General features: G+C 46.5%; 11 protein-coding genes across 11 annotated transcripts; 6 read left to right on the top strand and 5 right to left on the bottom strand. All coding sequences in view use genetic code 12, as the record gives it.

The window, feature by feature from the left end:
• Nucleotides 1-263: 263 nt before the first annotated feature.
• Nucleotides 264-692, bottom strand: RPS16 (40S ribosomal protein uS9; the record flags this gene model as incomplete). The annotated part of the gene is made up of 1 exon (XM_006688389.2): nt 264-692. One exon carries the CDS (start codon nt 690-692, stop codon nt 264-266), a length of 429 nt encoding a protein of 142 aa, XP_006688452.1.
• A 656-nt stretch (nt 693-1,348) lies between these two features.
• On the top strand, nt 1,349-1,957 carry rpl13 (60S ribosomal protein eL13; the record flags this gene model as incomplete). Its single annotated transcript, XM_006688388.2, has 1 exon — nt 1,349-1,957. The coding sequence occupies one exon, from the start codon at nt 1,349-1,351 to the stop codon at nt 1,955-1,957; it is 609 nt and encodes a 202-aa protein (XP_006688451.1).
• A 272-nt stretch (nt 1,958-2,229) lies between these two features.
• Nucleotides 2,230-2,553, bottom strand: PSN45_001000 (ribosomal protein P1; the record flags this gene model as incomplete). The annotated part of the gene is made up of 1 exon (XM_006688387.2): nt 2,230-2,553. The coding sequence occupies one exon, from the start codon at nt 2,551-2,553 to the stop codon at nt 2,230-2,232; it is 324 nt and encodes a 107-aa protein (XP_006688450.1).
• Nucleotides 2,554-4,593: 2,040 nt separating this feature from the next.
• On the top strand, nt 4,594-5,844 carry EXG1 (exo-1,3-beta-glucanase; the record flags this gene model as incomplete). Its single annotated transcript, XM_006688385.2, has 1 exon — nt 4,594-5,844. One exon carries the CDS (start codon nt 4,594-4,596, stop codon nt 5,842-5,844), a length of 1,251 nt encoding a protein of 416 aa, XP_006688448.1.
• Nucleotides 5,845-6,714: 870 nt separating this feature from the next.
• On the bottom strand, nt 6,715-7,929 carry PSN45_000998 (L-cysteine desulfhydrase-like protein; the record flags this gene model as incomplete). The annotated part of the gene is made up of 1 exon (XM_006688944.2): nt 6,715-7,929. The coding sequence occupies one exon, from the start codon at nt 7,927-7,929 to the stop codon at nt 6,715-6,717; it is 1,215 nt and encodes a 404-aa protein (XP_006689007.1).
• A 516-nt stretch (nt 7,930-8,445) lies between these two features.
• Nucleotides 8,446-10,080, top strand: MDM31 (Mitochondrial distribution and morphology protein 31, mitochondrial precursor; the record flags this gene model as incomplete). Its single annotated transcript, XM_006688382.2, has 1 exon — nt 8,446-10,080. One exon carries the CDS (start codon nt 8,446-8,448, stop codon nt 10,078-10,080), a length of 1,635 nt encoding a protein of 544 aa, XP_006688445.2.
• A 90-nt stretch (nt 10,081-10,170) lies between these two features.
• PSN45_000996 (uncharacterized protein) lies at nt 10,171-10,556 on the bottom strand (the record flags this gene model as incomplete). Its single annotated transcript, XM_066157565.1, has 2 exons — nt 10,171-10,178; nt 10,226-10,556. 2 exons carry the CDS (start codon nt 10,554-10,556, stop codon nt 10,171-10,173), a joined length of 339 nt encoding a protein of 112 aa, XP_066013662.1.
• Nucleotides 10,557-10,627: 71 nt separating this feature from the next.
• On the top strand, nt 10,628-11,149 carry PSN45_000995 (uncharacterized protein; the record flags this gene model as incomplete). The annotated part of the gene is made up of 1 exon (XM_006688381.2): nt 10,628-11,149. The coding sequence occupies one exon, from the start codon at nt 10,628-10,630 to the stop codon at nt 11,147-11,149; it is 522 nt and encodes a 173-aa protein (XP_006688444.1).
• A 357-nt stretch (nt 11,150-11,506) lies between these two features.
• On the top strand, nt 11,507-12,679 carry MST1 (threonyl-tRNA synthetase; the record flags this gene model as incomplete). Its single annotated transcript, XM_006688380.2, has 1 exon — nt 11,507-12,679. The coding sequence occupies one exon, from the start codon at nt 11,507-11,509 to the stop codon at nt 12,677-12,679; it is 1,173 nt and encodes a 390-aa protein (XP_006688443.2).
• Nucleotides 12,680-12,711: 32 nt separating this feature from the next.
• CDC73 (accessory factor associated with RNA polymerase II) lies at nt 12,712-13,821 on the bottom strand (the record flags this gene model as incomplete). Its single annotated transcript, XM_006688943.1, has 1 exon — nt 12,712-13,821. The coding sequence occupies one exon, from the start codon at nt 13,819-13,821 to the stop codon at nt 12,712-12,714; it is 1,110 nt and encodes a 369-aa protein (XP_006689006.1).
• A 74-nt stretch (nt 13,822-13,895) lies between these two features.
• On the top strand, nt 13,896-15,251 carry ATG17 (autophagy protein 17; the record flags this gene model as incomplete). The annotated part of the gene is made up of 1 exon (XM_006688379.2): nt 13,896-15,251. The coding sequence occupies one exon, from the start codon at nt 13,896-13,898 to the stop codon at nt 15,249-15,251; it is 1,356 nt and encodes a 451-aa protein (XP_006688442.1).
• Nucleotides 15,252-15,399: the final 148 nt, after the last annotated feature.

Here is a 15,399-nt window from a genome sequence, read left to right as displayed (position 1 = left end):
TGCCTTTTGACAGTTACACTTCTTCGTGTAGTTCCATATATTCGAGGAAAAAAACTCGTCATTTGCATCAAAGGATGTCAAAACGAATCTATCATATTTGCACCAATACTCTACAAACCTGCAACCCAACATTCTACAGCTCGTGACAATAATTATTTGTACATGGACATATACAGCTATTGACCTACATCCAAATTATTATGTGTAAGTGGCTCAAAATCCCGCCTATTTTATAATATAATGAGTAATATGATGGAAAGTGATTAACGGTAAGATTTTTGGAATCTCGCTCTGGCACCACGACCACCAAACTTCTTTGGTTCCATTCTTCTGGAGTCGGCAACCAACAAGGTCTTGTCGTAAGCGGTGAAGATCTTCTTCAATTCGTTCTTAGAAGCTTCATCGACGTATTTTTGGTGGTAAGCAATCAAACCTTTAGCAATGGCTTGTCTGATGGCATACACCTGGGAAACGTGACCACCACCTGACACCTTGATTCTGATGTCCAAGTTTTGGTATTTGTCTAATCCAACCAAGGTCAATGGTTCGTACACCTTGAATCTCAAGATTTCTGGTTCAACCAAGGTGATTGGAGAACCGTTGACTTTGATCAAACCCTTACCGGCCTTGATGTGAGCAACAGCAGTGGCAGTTTTCTTCTTACCAAAAGTCTGGACTGATGGAGTCGACATGTTTAATGTTATTGGTATAGTTGAAAGGTGAAAATTTTTTTTTTCTGTAGTCGCAGTTGAGGGTTTGGGGACTGGAGGCCGGTCGTGTGCGCGCTCGTGGTTGGTGAATCTGGTAGTGCGGATGTGTGCAGGGCTTGAAGGTAGTCGGTGGAGGAGAGGATGTACTAGTAATGGGTGTTTTGGAGTTATGGAGAATCGGAAAAGGGGGATGATATCTATGAAGTGGGAAGATGAAGGCTGTGAAATCTATGTGAATCTCGGTTGTGTGAGAGGAAGTTTATAGATGATGGTAGTTCTGACCCACCGCGCCAGCGAAGAGAGGGCAACTCTGTGACTGCGTTTTCCCATTCAAGTATCGCACTGCTGCAAATGAGAGAATAGTTAGTATTTTGGCCACTTCTGCTATGATGTTAGGAGAGGAAGATGATGATATACAACTAATACACCCAAACAATCAACAGACTTCTTTTGCAGAGTTGAAACCTTCCCAAATATCTATTTACACTATATTCTGGGTGGGACGGGGAGGAAGTGCTGGGGCCAGCCTTCGCACGACCACACTTCGCAGATTCCTCGTTCGCGCACTCACTCTCATAAAACACTCGAGTGAAAAATTTTTTTTTACTATCATTCCAATACCTACAACATAATACAAGATGGCTATTGCTAAGAACTTACCAATCTTAAAGAATCACTTCAGAAAGCACTGGCAAGAAAGAGTCAAGGTCCACTTCGACCAAGCCGGTAAGAAGGCTGGTAGAAGAACCGCCAGATTACAAAAGATTGCCAAAGAATCTCCAAAGCCAGTTGACTCTTTAAAACCCGTTGTCAGATGCCCAACTGTCAAATACAACAGAAAATTGAGAGCAGGTAGAGGATTCACCTTGGCTGAAATCAAGGCCGTTGGTTTGACTCCAAAATACGCCAGAACCATTGGAATCTCTGTTGACCACAGAAGAGTTAACAGAAGTGACGAAATCTACGACTTAAATGTTGCCAGATTACAAGAATACAAGTCTAAGTTGGTGTTGTTCGACAAGAAGACCACCAAGGAAGAAATTGCCAAATTCGCCGATGTTTCCATTAAGTCCACTTTCCCAATTGCTCAAGTGCCAGTTGAAACTGCCCCAAGAGCCGTTGAAGTACCAGAACAAAGTGCTTACAGAACCTTGAGATTGGCCAGATCCGACAAGAAGTACAAGGGTATCAGAGAAAAGAGAGCTAAGGCCAAGGCTGAAGCTGAAGCTGATAAGAAGAAGAAGTAAATGGGGTGAAGTTTGCCTTATTTATACGATAGTTCTTGTGTAGATATACCTTTTAATTAATAGTATGGTTATTTGAAGGGTGTAGTTAATGTATATCGCATTCTGTGAGACCTGTAGGATGGTGATGGGGTTGTGAACAAACTTGTCTAGTGTAATCTGGATTCTGTACAATTCTTTTAATGTACCTGCATTTATAAAGCCTTTATAAAGTCCTTACAATTCTTCTACTTCACTCACTAGCGGTAGGTCTATATTACTATCTACACTATTGACTAATCGAATAAACCGAATCCCATGTCGTCATCGGATTCTTCCTTTTCTTCTTCCTTTTCCTCTTCGACGGCTTCTTCAGCAGCAGCACCAGTGGCAGCAGCACCTCCCGCGGCAGCGGCACCAGCAGCTGGGGCAGAGGAGATGTTGAAGAACAAGTCCTTCAAGTTTTGGCTGGCCAAGGCCTTGGCGTAGATGTCAGCCCAGATACCTTCAACTTCGACGTTGGCCTTAGTGGTCAAGGCCAACAAGTTTTCAGCAGTGATTTCGATTTCGGAGTCGGCCAAGATTAAGGCGGCGTAGGACAAACTGGTATCAACAGACATAATTTTAGGAGTATAACTAGAACTTAATCAATTTAAGCAGTTTGCAGACTAATTCTTAGTATGGTACGATTGAAAATTTTTTCACCTACTTTGTTGTAGCAGAGGATCGCGAGTCGTGCGTGGACGATTGATAGTGGTCGTGCGCGAGGATGACAAAATCATTTCACGTGGACGGCGGTAGGGCTCGGGCTGTGACCCGCGGCCATTAGGGTACCGAATGGGATGTTGTTTTGTTATCTTTGTTGTTGTTATTGATATGGGAGTCCTGTCTTAAATGGATGATGTTATGGGGTGCACATCGAGAATGAGGCGTACTTGGTGCCGGAGGGTATTATATCATAGCTTAAGTCGATTGTTGGGAAAACCGGTTTTCGTATCTAGGAAAAACCTCGGGAACACTACGGATAGTTGTCTGGCTACCAAGGTGGAGGAATGAGAGGGTTCAGAAGGTTCAGAAGGTTCAGAAGGTTTAGAAGGTTTAGAAGGTTTAGAAGGTTTGTGTGCACGGCAATAAACGGGCTGTAGTGAAGTGCTTTGGGTGATTGCATCCGGTGGTGGAGTGTAAGAATAGAGTTGTAGCAATAGTAGAGGCATAACAATGGTAGAAACAGTAGAGGCATAACAATGGTAGAAATAGTAGAGGCATAACAATGAAATTGTGAGGTCGTAGTAAAGTGATGCTGATAGTAGTACCAGTATCCTTTGTCACTAGTTCCTTTGTAATAAATGCGATGGATCTGCATCCTCTAAAAACGGGAACTAGACTAAAAATATTTTAGACCCCTCGCAAATCCATGTCGCACTCGATATTGGTCCACTTCTTTGACAATATTGGTAGACTATTTCGTCTGAGCAAATGAGGGTAAATAAACTATACTCTCTTGGTATATACCTGGAACTTGGAATGGGAGCCAGCTCCTTCAAGGACCTGTTTCAATATATCCATTCGTTCCACTCCCGTGTCCAATTTGGTACTTTTTTGCAGCCTCCATCTACTCTGCAACTTCATAACAGGCTGTGACCAAAATCCGTGGACGAAGAAGATCCAAATGGTCTAGATAAGATAGGTGGAAAATTATTCCCTAGGTCAAATGCTGGTTACATCAGTACCATGAACCTTTTAAGCGTCATCTCCTACTGAAAACCGGAAATTTCTTGTGCCGGTCATAGAGCGCTGTGCTCATCAGAGGGGAGAGTGCTGGGTAACGTTGCTAGTCACTGTAGGGTATTTGATATGACGGGTGTGATGCGACATTCAGATAGGAGATGGGGCATCCCGCAATGGGCTTACATCTAGTAGAGCCCAACTATTATTAGAACCGGCTCCCGATATGTTGATTTGTTCAAACCGGAATATTATATCATTTTGAAGAGAGAGGGGATGTCGACACTGGTTGTATGAGTCGGTGACACTGTAAGAGGCATTTGGGTTTACTGCCCAAGTAATTCGACTTTTGGTGCTCGTAACACCACGCTATCGGATAGTCCACGACGCACAATCGAAAGCTCGCTGTTCACTTCTTAACTGTGAAACTACATCGGTGAAATTTGGGAAAAAAAATAAATCAAAGCCACTTTAATATGAGCACATATAGCTGTTATGAGGCGGCAGGTAGGTATTAAGGCGGGCAACTAGACACAAGACATTTTTTGGGGGTTGATAGGACAGTGAGGACTAACGAATACCAGGAATGGAAGACACCTGGTAGGCTGGGTAGTAGGCTGGAAGGAGGGGGGGATCAACAGGCCTATGAACAGGCCTCAGAAAAGGGCCCCCCTCCCAACTACCCCCGGAAATATATATTTTTGGGACCCTCGTTATCCGAATTCAATTTACCACAAACGCGACCTGGCCCCTGTCCATTTCCGCAAAGGGAACAACCTACACCTGGAATTACCACACCCCTTCTAGCCCTCCCTACTCGAAACAAAACCCGTTTATACACACGCAAAAGCATCCCTCCCACACCGTTTATAAATAGGAGCCGCTGTCTTCCAAACACTCACTTTTTTCTTCTGTTGACGTTCTTTTGTGGCAAGATGCTATTGTTATATGTATTATTGATAACCATACAGTTGGTGGCAGCCATCCCGCTAGTCACCAAAAGAGGTCTCGCATTCGACTACCAGAATGATAAACTCCAAGGTGTCAACTTGGGAGGTTGGTTCGTATTGGAACCCTTCATCACCCCATCCCTTTTCGATGCGTTTGGCGATAACTCCAACACCCCCGTGGATGAATACAATTACTGCTCCACCCTCGGAAAGGATGAATGCTTGAGTCGGTTGACCGATCATTGGTCCTCGTGGTACACTGAAGACGACTTTAAAGCCATTAAGGATGCCGGCTTAAATGCCGTCAGAATCCCCATCGGTTACTGGGCTTTCAAGATGTATGATTATGACCCCTACGTATCGGGACAGCAAGATTACTTGGATAAGGCCCTCGAATGGTGCCGCAACCAGGGATTGTACGCATGGATAGACTTGCATGGAGCCCCCGGCTCTCAGAATGGGTTTGATAATTCGGGCTGGAGAGACCACCTCGAGTTCCAGTCCAACGAGTATAATCAGGCTCTCACCTTGGATGTGCTTAAGATCATCATGGACAAGTACGCCGTCGACGACTACCTCGATGTGGTGATTGGTATTGAGTTACTTAATGAACCTTTGGGAAACTCTCTCGACTTGGACGAGTTGAAGAGTTATTTGACCCAGGGATACACATTGGCACGTAACAACGGGATCCAGGCAGTGGTGATCCACGATGCGTTTGAGGCGTCGGGATACTGGGATGATTTTTTGACGGTTGACAATGGAGACTACTGGAACGTGGTGGTGGACCACCATCACTATCAAGTGTTTTCAGCTGGAGAGTTGGAACGTGATATTAACACCCATATCTCGACCGCCTGTGCCTTAGGTACCCAACATTTGTCCGAATCTCACTGGAATATTGTGGGTGAATGGTCGGGAGCATTGACCGATTGCGCTCGGTGGTTAAATGGAGCTGAGAGGGGAGCCAGGTGGTCAGGAGATTATGACAGTTCACCATATCTCGGATCTTGTGACCCTTACACGAGCTTCAGTAATTGGCCAGATGATTATAAGGTTAATGTCCGGAAATATATCGAGGCCCAATTGGATGCTTATTCCACCAGGGCTGGATGGTTTTTCTGGACCTGGAAAACTGAAGATGCAATTGAGTGGGATATGAGCCAGTTGATAGCTAATGGCATTTTCCCACAACCTTTATCCGACAGGCAGTATCCTAACCAATGTGGATACTAATAATACCCTCTATCAAAAGTTTTTATTTCGGATCCTCTAGATTTTTTAGTTGGTAAAATTGTATAGCTAAATTTAATGAAACCTTAAAAACGCCGGATAATTTGCAACCATCTGCACGACAGGTTTTTACGTGTCATCAAGGAGGGGTTGGGCGCGAGGGGGATTACTGGACCGGTGCGAATGTCGCTCAAAGTGGCTCGCTAGAAGGACACGGTGGGCGGTGAAAGACACCCTCGGATCTCGAATGCAACCAAATGGGGAACTTTTTTTTATCACCCACCCCTGTTATCGGGAACCAGAACCTAATGCCTCGCTGGATGCCACGAAACCCCCCCGGTACCCGGGACGCGGCGGCTGGCACGCCGCCGCAGTACCGCTCCCGATAGCTCGTATCTCTCCTCCCGATAGTCAAGGTGCCCCCAAACCTTGACACGCCAATCTACGCATCCTGACGAGAGCCCTTGCCCTATGAGGTTAAATTACTACTTCATACTGCAGTAAAATTGAAACGTTTCTTCGCCCATGCATGTATATGCAAAACAAGTAACCTTACCCAGGCTAACCATCCTATACCGGCAAGGTGTTTTGAATTTAAAGGTTAGAATGTCACCGTCTGGCAGACGAAAGCGGTTTGATGCTAAGGTTTGCGAGCGCAGTTCCAGACCTGGTTTCACGGTTAGGGTCCTTGGTAGACCTCCTTAAGCAATAACCTGACTACCAAGCAAGCCAAGCAACAAATAGTCGTCCCACCAACACCAGAACCCCGCACGTGACCCGAATGTGATTTTCATATATTCAACCAGTCTCGCATCTAAATCTATCGATATAGTCCACGAATCTAAACAAACCTAGTCTTTGGTCATAGTGACCCTACTTTGTGGTCAACGTCGCCACGCCCTTCTCTAAGCTCCTCTCCTCGAGCCTCTTCTCAATTGCCTTCTCCAAGTACTCGATTGCCTTCTCGTAGTCTCCCACCTCGTTGTACACCTGGAACGAGAGCCGCAATACCGGCCGACCCTGGTAAAACCCGATCTGCAAAAAATGGCCGTCTTCGCTCGAATTCCGCTTGAGAGCCTCTATCTCCTCAAATGGAAGAACAAACTTTTCAGGTAACCAGATATTCGCCATCATCAAACGCTGGTCACCAAGCTCTTCCATGCCCCACCGCTTCAGTAACCAACCCATCACCTGGTCCCGCAAGCCGGCGGCATAGTTCCAAATGGCATCGTCTCCTCCAAGCCGGTCTCTGAACTGTTTCGCAGGCTCAATGCACCGCAATTTGGCGTAGTTGTCACTGGCTGCAAAAGTGAACTTCTTTATCAACGTCTCTTCACCCACGTCCTCCACCCACACATGTGATTGCACGAGTGGCTGGATGGTGGCGTGGTGTTTTTTGTTGACATACAACAAAGCAGTACCCCGAGGAGTGAAGAACCACTTGTGCAAGTTACTGACAAAAAAATCGGGCTGCAAGCGACCCAAGTCGAGTGGTACAAGCCCCACGCCGTGAGCTCCATCCACCATCGACAACACACCGTTTTCCCGGCACACCTGAACCATTTGCTCGTACGGGAAGAGAAATGCCGGCATTGAGCTCACCACATCGAACATGGCCATACGGTACCCACCACTTTTGATCTTCTTTTCAAACTCCGCCAACAAGTGGTCTTGGCCCTTCTCGATGTCGGCCACCATTTTCTCCACCTCCACGCCGTTCATTTTGGCAGTAAACTGGGCAATATTTTCGCAGGCCGGATACACCACCGACGTCAACAACAATTTGTCGCCGCGCTTCCACGGGAAACTCTTCAACACGGTATTGACACCCGAGGTGGAGTTGTTGACGATGGCCACGTCATGGTAGTCGCAGTGGATGATGTCGCCGACGGTTTTAAGAGCAGAAACGTAGTCTTGTGGCTGGCGAACGAACATGTATCTGTCGGGGAAACTCAAGTCATCAGCCATTGCTGCCTGGAACTCGGCTACGACGCTGTCGGGTGGGAGTCCATACAGGCCGTGGTTGACGGGGGTGACATTAGTGCTGAGGCCACTGAAGTCCAGTTTTCTGAGTGCTTCGCCAAACATATGGAGATCAAATTGGGGAGATTTTGAATTGCAGCTGGAAAGGGGCAGGCAATGGAGTTTTATAGTGAAGTATGAATGGGTTCTTACTATGCAGAAAGGGGCAATTGGTCTTGGCGTGGTAGTGACTAATAAGCCCTTGTGACTAATAGGTGTTGTGACTAAGGGTGCTTATCAGATATTAGTCAGTGCGCGAAGCGATTTGCCGTGTGGGATCAGCACGGCGCCAGTGTGGAATGGGGGAGCGCGGTGCCATTGGTGCTGGCGCCATGCTGGCGTGGTGCTGGGCCGGCGTGGTGCCGCGGGGTCTCTGGCACCCTCTGGATCTCTGGCTCTGGCACGCACTTCCTGGATCTCTGGCTCTGGCACCGCACTTCCTGAATATCTGGCTCTGGCACCGCACCGGGCCCCCACCGCTCTGACCCATACACCACCGCTCGCGCCAGACCGCCACCACATTTCCCCCACTCGCACCTCATCCATCCTCATCCTTCTCATCCACTCCATCCTCATCTCCTCATGTTCAAACTCATATCCCTCCGACCCCCCATAATCCCTCGAACCCTCGCCGGCCTCCGACCTCCTCTACACCACACACCCCGCCTTACCCCCTGCCGAGTCCTCCTTCGAAATCTCCAGTCCCTGGCATTCCTTCATCAACGAAACCTCTCTCCCAAAGAACAACTCCTCAAAAACGCAAATAATTGGGTCTCCCGCATCCGCATCAGAGCCAAATGGCTCCTCAAGCGCTCCAACCGCCCCTTTAACACCGACGACTACTCGGCGTTCTTTTCCTGGCTCGTCATCAGTAATGCCCTCCTCATCATTCTCGCGACCACCACCTTCTTCTCACTTTTGATCTTCACCATCAACACCGTGTTTGCCCAGGAGTTTGTGGCTCGCCAGCTCGGTGAGTTCATCACCAAGAACTCAAAGTTATCGGTGGTATTTGAAAATGCCATTGTACCGGGCTGGAAAGATGGTAAAATCTCCTTTCAAAAGGTGCTGGTCAGCAGAAGACCCAAGAAGTCTCGCAAATTCATCAAGGGAACCAGCACCGCCGAGCAGGCGCTCTTGGACGATGTTGTCGAGTACGACGACGGCAACTACACGCAATACGACCTTACGATTGAACAGGTGAACATGACATTAAGCTTTAATAAATGGGTCAACGGTCACGGCATCATCGACACCCTCGAAATGCATGGCGTTAGGGGGGTCATCGACAGGACCCACGTTGTGTGGGACCCCAGTGATAGTGCCACCAACTATAAAAACGTCTATCACCCAGGAGACTTTGAAATCGATAACTTCAAAATCGACGACATGCTTGTGACTCTCTACCAACCAGATGGGTTCCGACCTTTTAACGTCGAGATATACAACATGCTGACGCCGCGGCTACGCAAACACTGGCTCTTCTATGATCTTTTGAACTCGGACCTCGTCAACGGGTCCTACGATGGATCTTTGTTCACCATCCATAAACGACAACGGGTCGATGAGATCGATACGGTGTTGGCCGAGGCCTTGGGTGGCGGCGGTAAGGACACCAGCATCCTCAACGAGTCCAATTTCCGGCTTCAGTGCTGCCGTATCAACTCCCTCAATTTGGACCACTTGAACAGAGGTCTTGAAGGACCGTTTGGGTGGATCACCAATGGAAAAGTCGACATGATAGGAGACTTTGTCATCCCCATCAACCCGCCCGATGATATTCTTTCGTACTTGCGGACCCTCAAGGACAACAAAAATCGGTACCACGACAAACTCAAATCCCAGGATCCAGACCCCAGAATTCTTTTAAATCTCAGCATCAAACTCAACAACGTCAGGGCGTCGGTACCGTTCCAGACCCCGGAGCTCTCATACATCAACTATGCATTGATCCGTCCCATTGTGGCGTACATCAACTCCAAAAACACCTACATCGAGTTGCATAACCAGATTGTGAAAACCTTGAGTGACTTTGAAGGGTCTTGGACCGTGTACGACAGTCTTTTGATGGACGACATCAGCATCGAGGTATACAACAACTTCGTCAACTACGTGGCGGATGAGGAAAGCCGGTTGGTGCGGATGAAGAAGGTGAGTTTCTGGAGTGCCCAACTCCTTTTGCAACTTCTTCTCTTGACCATTGGTGCTCTTAGTTAAAGGGTCATTATCAACACAAACAACGTCAAGTAGCACACCAAGCTGATTGCCGTGAGAATAATCACACTGGTACCACTGGTCCGGAAATACTCAGTGCCCTTGTTGGGGTTATAGTAGAAGTCCACACTTCTACTCTTGTATACACCTATAATGAACACAACCATTCCGTATAACGTGTAGATGGTTCCAATGGGAAGAAACTCCTTGGAGAAAAGCTTGATGATCATGATCGAGAACGCAAGGCTACCGATGGCAGTCCGGGTGTAGGCACCTTCGTAGGTTCTTTGGTGAGCTCTGATGTCAAGCTTTTGGTTGTTCTCAAAAAGATCCAATCTGGTGGGGCGTCTGTGGGCGGTAAAGTTGGTCTGTTGAGAGGGGACGGTTTGGAGTCCCCAGAAGCCGGTGCTTGCTCCCACCACCTCGTCCACTGTCACCGTATCGTCGTTGTTACTGCTATAGCTTGAGTCCTGGTTCATTTAGCTCCTTGAGAACTTTGGCGCGCGCGGGAGATTTTCCAAATCTACATCCACACCTTTTCTTCCACACTATGCCACCCAAGAAATATACCGTGAAGTTGGCGGTACCCTCCAAGTTTCTCGCCACACTTCCGGTGTTTGAGGTGCCGGCTTCCAAAACTAGGGTTAAAAAACTCGCTGCCGAAGACAAAAAGACCCCTGCTGCATCAGTAGATCCCAGTGTGGCTTCTTCCAAGACCTCCTCACCCCAGCCAGAGACCGGTGGGACCGGTGGGGCTGCCGGCTTTGGCAGTGTAAACAACGCCTTTAACAACAGAATAAACAGTGGGCTCAAGGAGAGCAGTACTTCGGGTTTGACCATGAACCCAATTGCTGGCCAGTACTCTTTAGACAAGAGTGGTAAGCCGGTGAACCGATGGATGAAGAGACAGACACAGTTTAAGACGTTCACCGGGTTCAAGGTGAAGTACTATACGTGGAAACAGAAGAAGAAGGACAGGAGGGAAAGCATACTGAAGAAGGAGGATAAAGAGAAGGTGAAGCAGGAGAAGAAGGTGAAGGAGGTGCCGATTGTGGAGGTGGTGGGAGCTTAGGGCATCCAGTACATATTTACGCCATAATGCATGATACACTTAGTGGTTGGTAGAGTAATTTAGTTGTTTTACCTTTGATAGAGAATACGTTTTGACTGTTGTCATATTAGCTAATGTTCTCTTGTCTACTGTTCTCAATGCTCGTTCTCACTCTGAAAAATTCACCTCATGGCACCTCTCACACCACTACAGGTATTACGCCGAGGCTTTGTCCGGCTCCAGAGCTCCTCCTCCCCGGCCAAGAGCACTTCTACCACCAACCATACAATCTCCAACAAGCAGCTGCTCTATCTCACCGATAAATCATCTCCCGGCTCCATCTTCTTTCTTCCCCATGGTACCAGAATATTCAATAAAATGGTCCACTTCATGAAGATTCAACAGCAAAAATACGGGTTCCAGGAAGTTATCACCCCCCTCATATACAAAAACGACTTGTGGAAGACCTCCGGCCATTGGGAGAATTATAAAGACGATATGTACAAAGTGGTGGGTAATGACCTCACCAAAGAAACAGAAGAACCCCACCATCACCACCACGAGTACGGACTAAAACCCATGAATTGTCCCGGCCACTGCATCATCTTCTCTAAGTTCGACCGCTCATACAGCGAGCTTCCCGTGCGATTTAGTGACTTTAGCTCATTACACAGAAATGAAGCTTCCGGGGCCTTGACAGGATTAACCAGGGTTAGACGCTTCCACCAGGACGATGGCCATATTTTCTGCACTTTAGAGCAGATTGACCTGGAGATTCACAACACCATCAAGCTTATTCGAGACACCTACGGAGTGTTTGGTCTTAACCAGAATATCGAATTCCACTTGTCCACGAGACCAGAAAACTACATTGGTGAGGTCCAAACGTGGGACCGTGCCGAAGCCGAGTTGAAGAAGGTGTTGGACGAGGCGTGTGGCCCCGGAAATTGGCTCGTCAAACACCAAGATGGGGCTTTCTATGGTCCTAAAATAGATGTCATGATTACTGACAAGTTTGAGAAAGTCCACCAGATAGGAACCATTCAGTTGGATTTCAATTTGCCCGAGAGGTTCAATCTTTCGTACGTGGATATGCAAGGAAATAGAGACAACCGGCCCATAATGGTCCACCGGGCAGTTTTTGGGTCGTTGGAACGGTTCTTCGCCATTTTGTTAGACAACTACCAGGGCAAATGGCCGTTTTGGTTGAATCCAAGGCAGGCTATCGTCATTCCCGTCAATAGTTCCCACTTAGAGCACGCAGAAACAATCCGGAGTAGGCTCGTTGGCGAGTTGTTGTCTTCTGCCGATGATATTTCCCCTATGACCGGTTACAACTTCTATGTGGATATCGACAGCAGAAGTGAGACGGTGGGTAACCGCATAAAAGAGGCCATTGGCAAGGGTTATTCGTATATTCTCATGGTTGGTGATAAGGATATCGACAGTGGGACGGTGGCTATACGGAGCAGAGATAGCCGTCAGGTCCAAAACATGACGGTGGATGAAATATACCAAAAGTTCATCGCATTGGAAAAGAAGTACCAATAAACTTGTAAGTAGCTATTCTTGTATTATACACACTATACATCATATCCTCTCTGCACCAAGATCCTCTCCAAGTCGTTCCAGAAGTCATTGACTATCATTTTGTCTCTGAACCGTTTATCTCTGTCTACCCTCACTTGGCGAATATTCCAGTCTTTGATCTGCTTGGGCACCACATCACTCTGGTAGCACATATAAAACCCAGGATACTTCTGAAACAATACGTCGGGGTTCGAATACTTGTACTTGTTGAACTGCCAGCTCTGGCCCGTGGTGAAGATTCCCACCACTCGGTCCCAGTATTCGGGCTTGGTGAAAAAGTCAACATTGTCCACCACGGTGATTTTATGGGCTGCCGGATGCAATTTGTCTGATTTCCGCTCGATCACCGTGATGCCATTGGCGGGCTTTGGTAAACTGTTGGTGGTGGGGTCGATGAAACGGGCCTCTTCCAAGAAGGCCTTGATGTTGGACAATGACAATAAGGCAGATGTCGATGGAGACAACAATATTATGGGCAGCTTCAAGTGTCTGCTGGTATTTTTCAGGTGAGACGAGCTCAGCTTGTTCTTCTTCAACTGGTTGATGAAGAGCTTAGCATCCTTGAGTAAGTAGTTGAACTCGAGGTTCTTACTTCCTCTTAATATGACATTGTGATCGATGGAGTTGATTTCAAACCCGCTGATTCGAGCCATCTGGGGGTCTTCTTCTTCCAACTTGCGCTTCTCTCTCGTAGCTCCCTCTTCCGAAGTGACACCACTGTCTGGTGCCGCTGCCTCACTGGTGGAATCATCCACAAACTTGCATGTATCTGAAGTTCCCAGTAACCAAGTACTCAAGTCAGTTTTGACCAAAAACTTGAACTCGGGGATACTCTGTTTAGCACACTCATTTTTATAGTCCACAATCGACAGCTTATCGTGGATCCAACAGAATACCACCGCTTTTAACGATTGCTTGTCGGATTCCACTTGGTTGAAAAAATTTGTGTCGGAGTTGATATCGTACACATTATCACCAATTTTCAAGGAAACCGCTTGGTTGATGTTTCCAGACTCCAACAATATGCTAGTACCATCGGCCTTCAAGAGCTCGATAGGCTTTTTGGCGACGATGGCACTCCGTAACGTTTGTAACTTGAACATGCCTGCCAACAACCAAAAACTAAAATGTTCAAAAAGTGCGGTGCGCGCTAGGCGATAAGTAAAACTCACGACGGATGAATGAGTTTAGCAGAGACAACCTAATAGAATGCAGAGACCATGCTAAAAAAGCCCTCAATGAGGCACGAGAGTTGTGTAATACCGCCAATACACTGATCAGCAATCTCATCAACAAGTTGGTCGTCGAGTTGTCCGACCACTTGGAACACATCGATGCTAAGTACAAGCAGTTCCAAATGGTTAATGATTTAATTGCCAATTACATTGCATTTTTGAACGATAAGGTCCACAATGACTGTATTGGGAAGTACAATGTTGAATACGCCAAACTACAACAGGTCATGCAAGAGTTCAATGAGATTATAGATCTGTTGGATAAAGTGAAGGTACCCGAGTTTTTGATTCAGGAAAGCTCTACCAATGACTTGAGTTTGGAACAGGGGGTCCTGTTAAAGCACTTCATTTCAGTTGACGAGATCGAATTGTTGTTTGGGAATATTTCCATACATCACGAGAACATGACCAAATTGCATGAATTTATGGATAAGAGCTTTCGAGAAACCGCTCAATTGCCTTTCAATAAGGTGATAAACAAGCGATTCCAGCAAATGTTCAAGACTCACGACGATCTAATGACGTTTCAGTCCATGAACAACGACGGAATTCAGTCAATATTGAAAGAAAACGAGTCTTTGGAGCAGGAACTAGTATCGTTGTTGCAGATGTTAACCAACCACTATGACCAGTGTATGGTCGGACTCAATGAGTTTGGGAAGTCGTCTTTGCATATAAATTATGATGTTCTTGCACAAGACTCGGAAGAGTCTGTAAGTGTTCTTAAAGACTTGAGATCCATCTACGATATTATCATCAACAACGAAATTCGGGGCAAGAAAATCGTCAAGAGCTTTGAAACGTATACTGATAAGCTCATGGGGCAAATCAAGGACCTTGACAAAATATATAACAAGTTCAAATCCACCAACTTGTTTCAAATCATCATCTTTTTGAACAAGTACCACGAGATTAACGGTAAATTGGATCTCACCAATTATCACCATATAATTGACCAATTGATATATTACTACCGGAACTTCCTCTCCATATATAAGAACAAGTATCTTGTGGAGTTCCACCATCAACAGTTCACGTATCCTCGTCAATTCTTGACAAAACTCAACAGGTTTCTTAATGATGAGCTCTACCAATTCCATCAGAACGAAAGAGACAGAAGAATCAACTGGTTGACCAAATATGGAGAATTTATTCCGAAACAGTTTAAGCTTCCAGGAGATAAGCAGCCTTCGGTAGTTCAGGTAATCACCGAAGGCTTGAATGATAATGATGATAATGAGGCTAATGGGGTTTTTATGGAGAAGCAGCTTCTTGATCTAATCAAGAGTCTTATGTAGATTGCAACATTCGTATATGCAATTGCTAAAGACTGCTGTACTGTATAAAATCACAGTTATACTAATCCCGTACCATATATAATACATGTAGTAGTTTCCGTACTCTGCTTACTGCCGCATCTGATGAGATGCGCGTAGATAACAATTA

This window comes from Yamadazyma tenuis, chromosome 1, assembly GCF_029203305.1.
Source record: "Yamadazyma tenuis chromosome 1, complete sequence".
NCBI classification, from domain to species: Eukaryota; Fungi; Ascomycota; class Pichiomycetes; order Serinales; family Debaryomycetaceae; genus Yamadazyma; species Yamadazyma tenuis.
The sequence above is the reverse complement of the archived record's forward strand: the minus strand, read 5'-3'. Positions and strand labels throughout refer to the sequence as shown.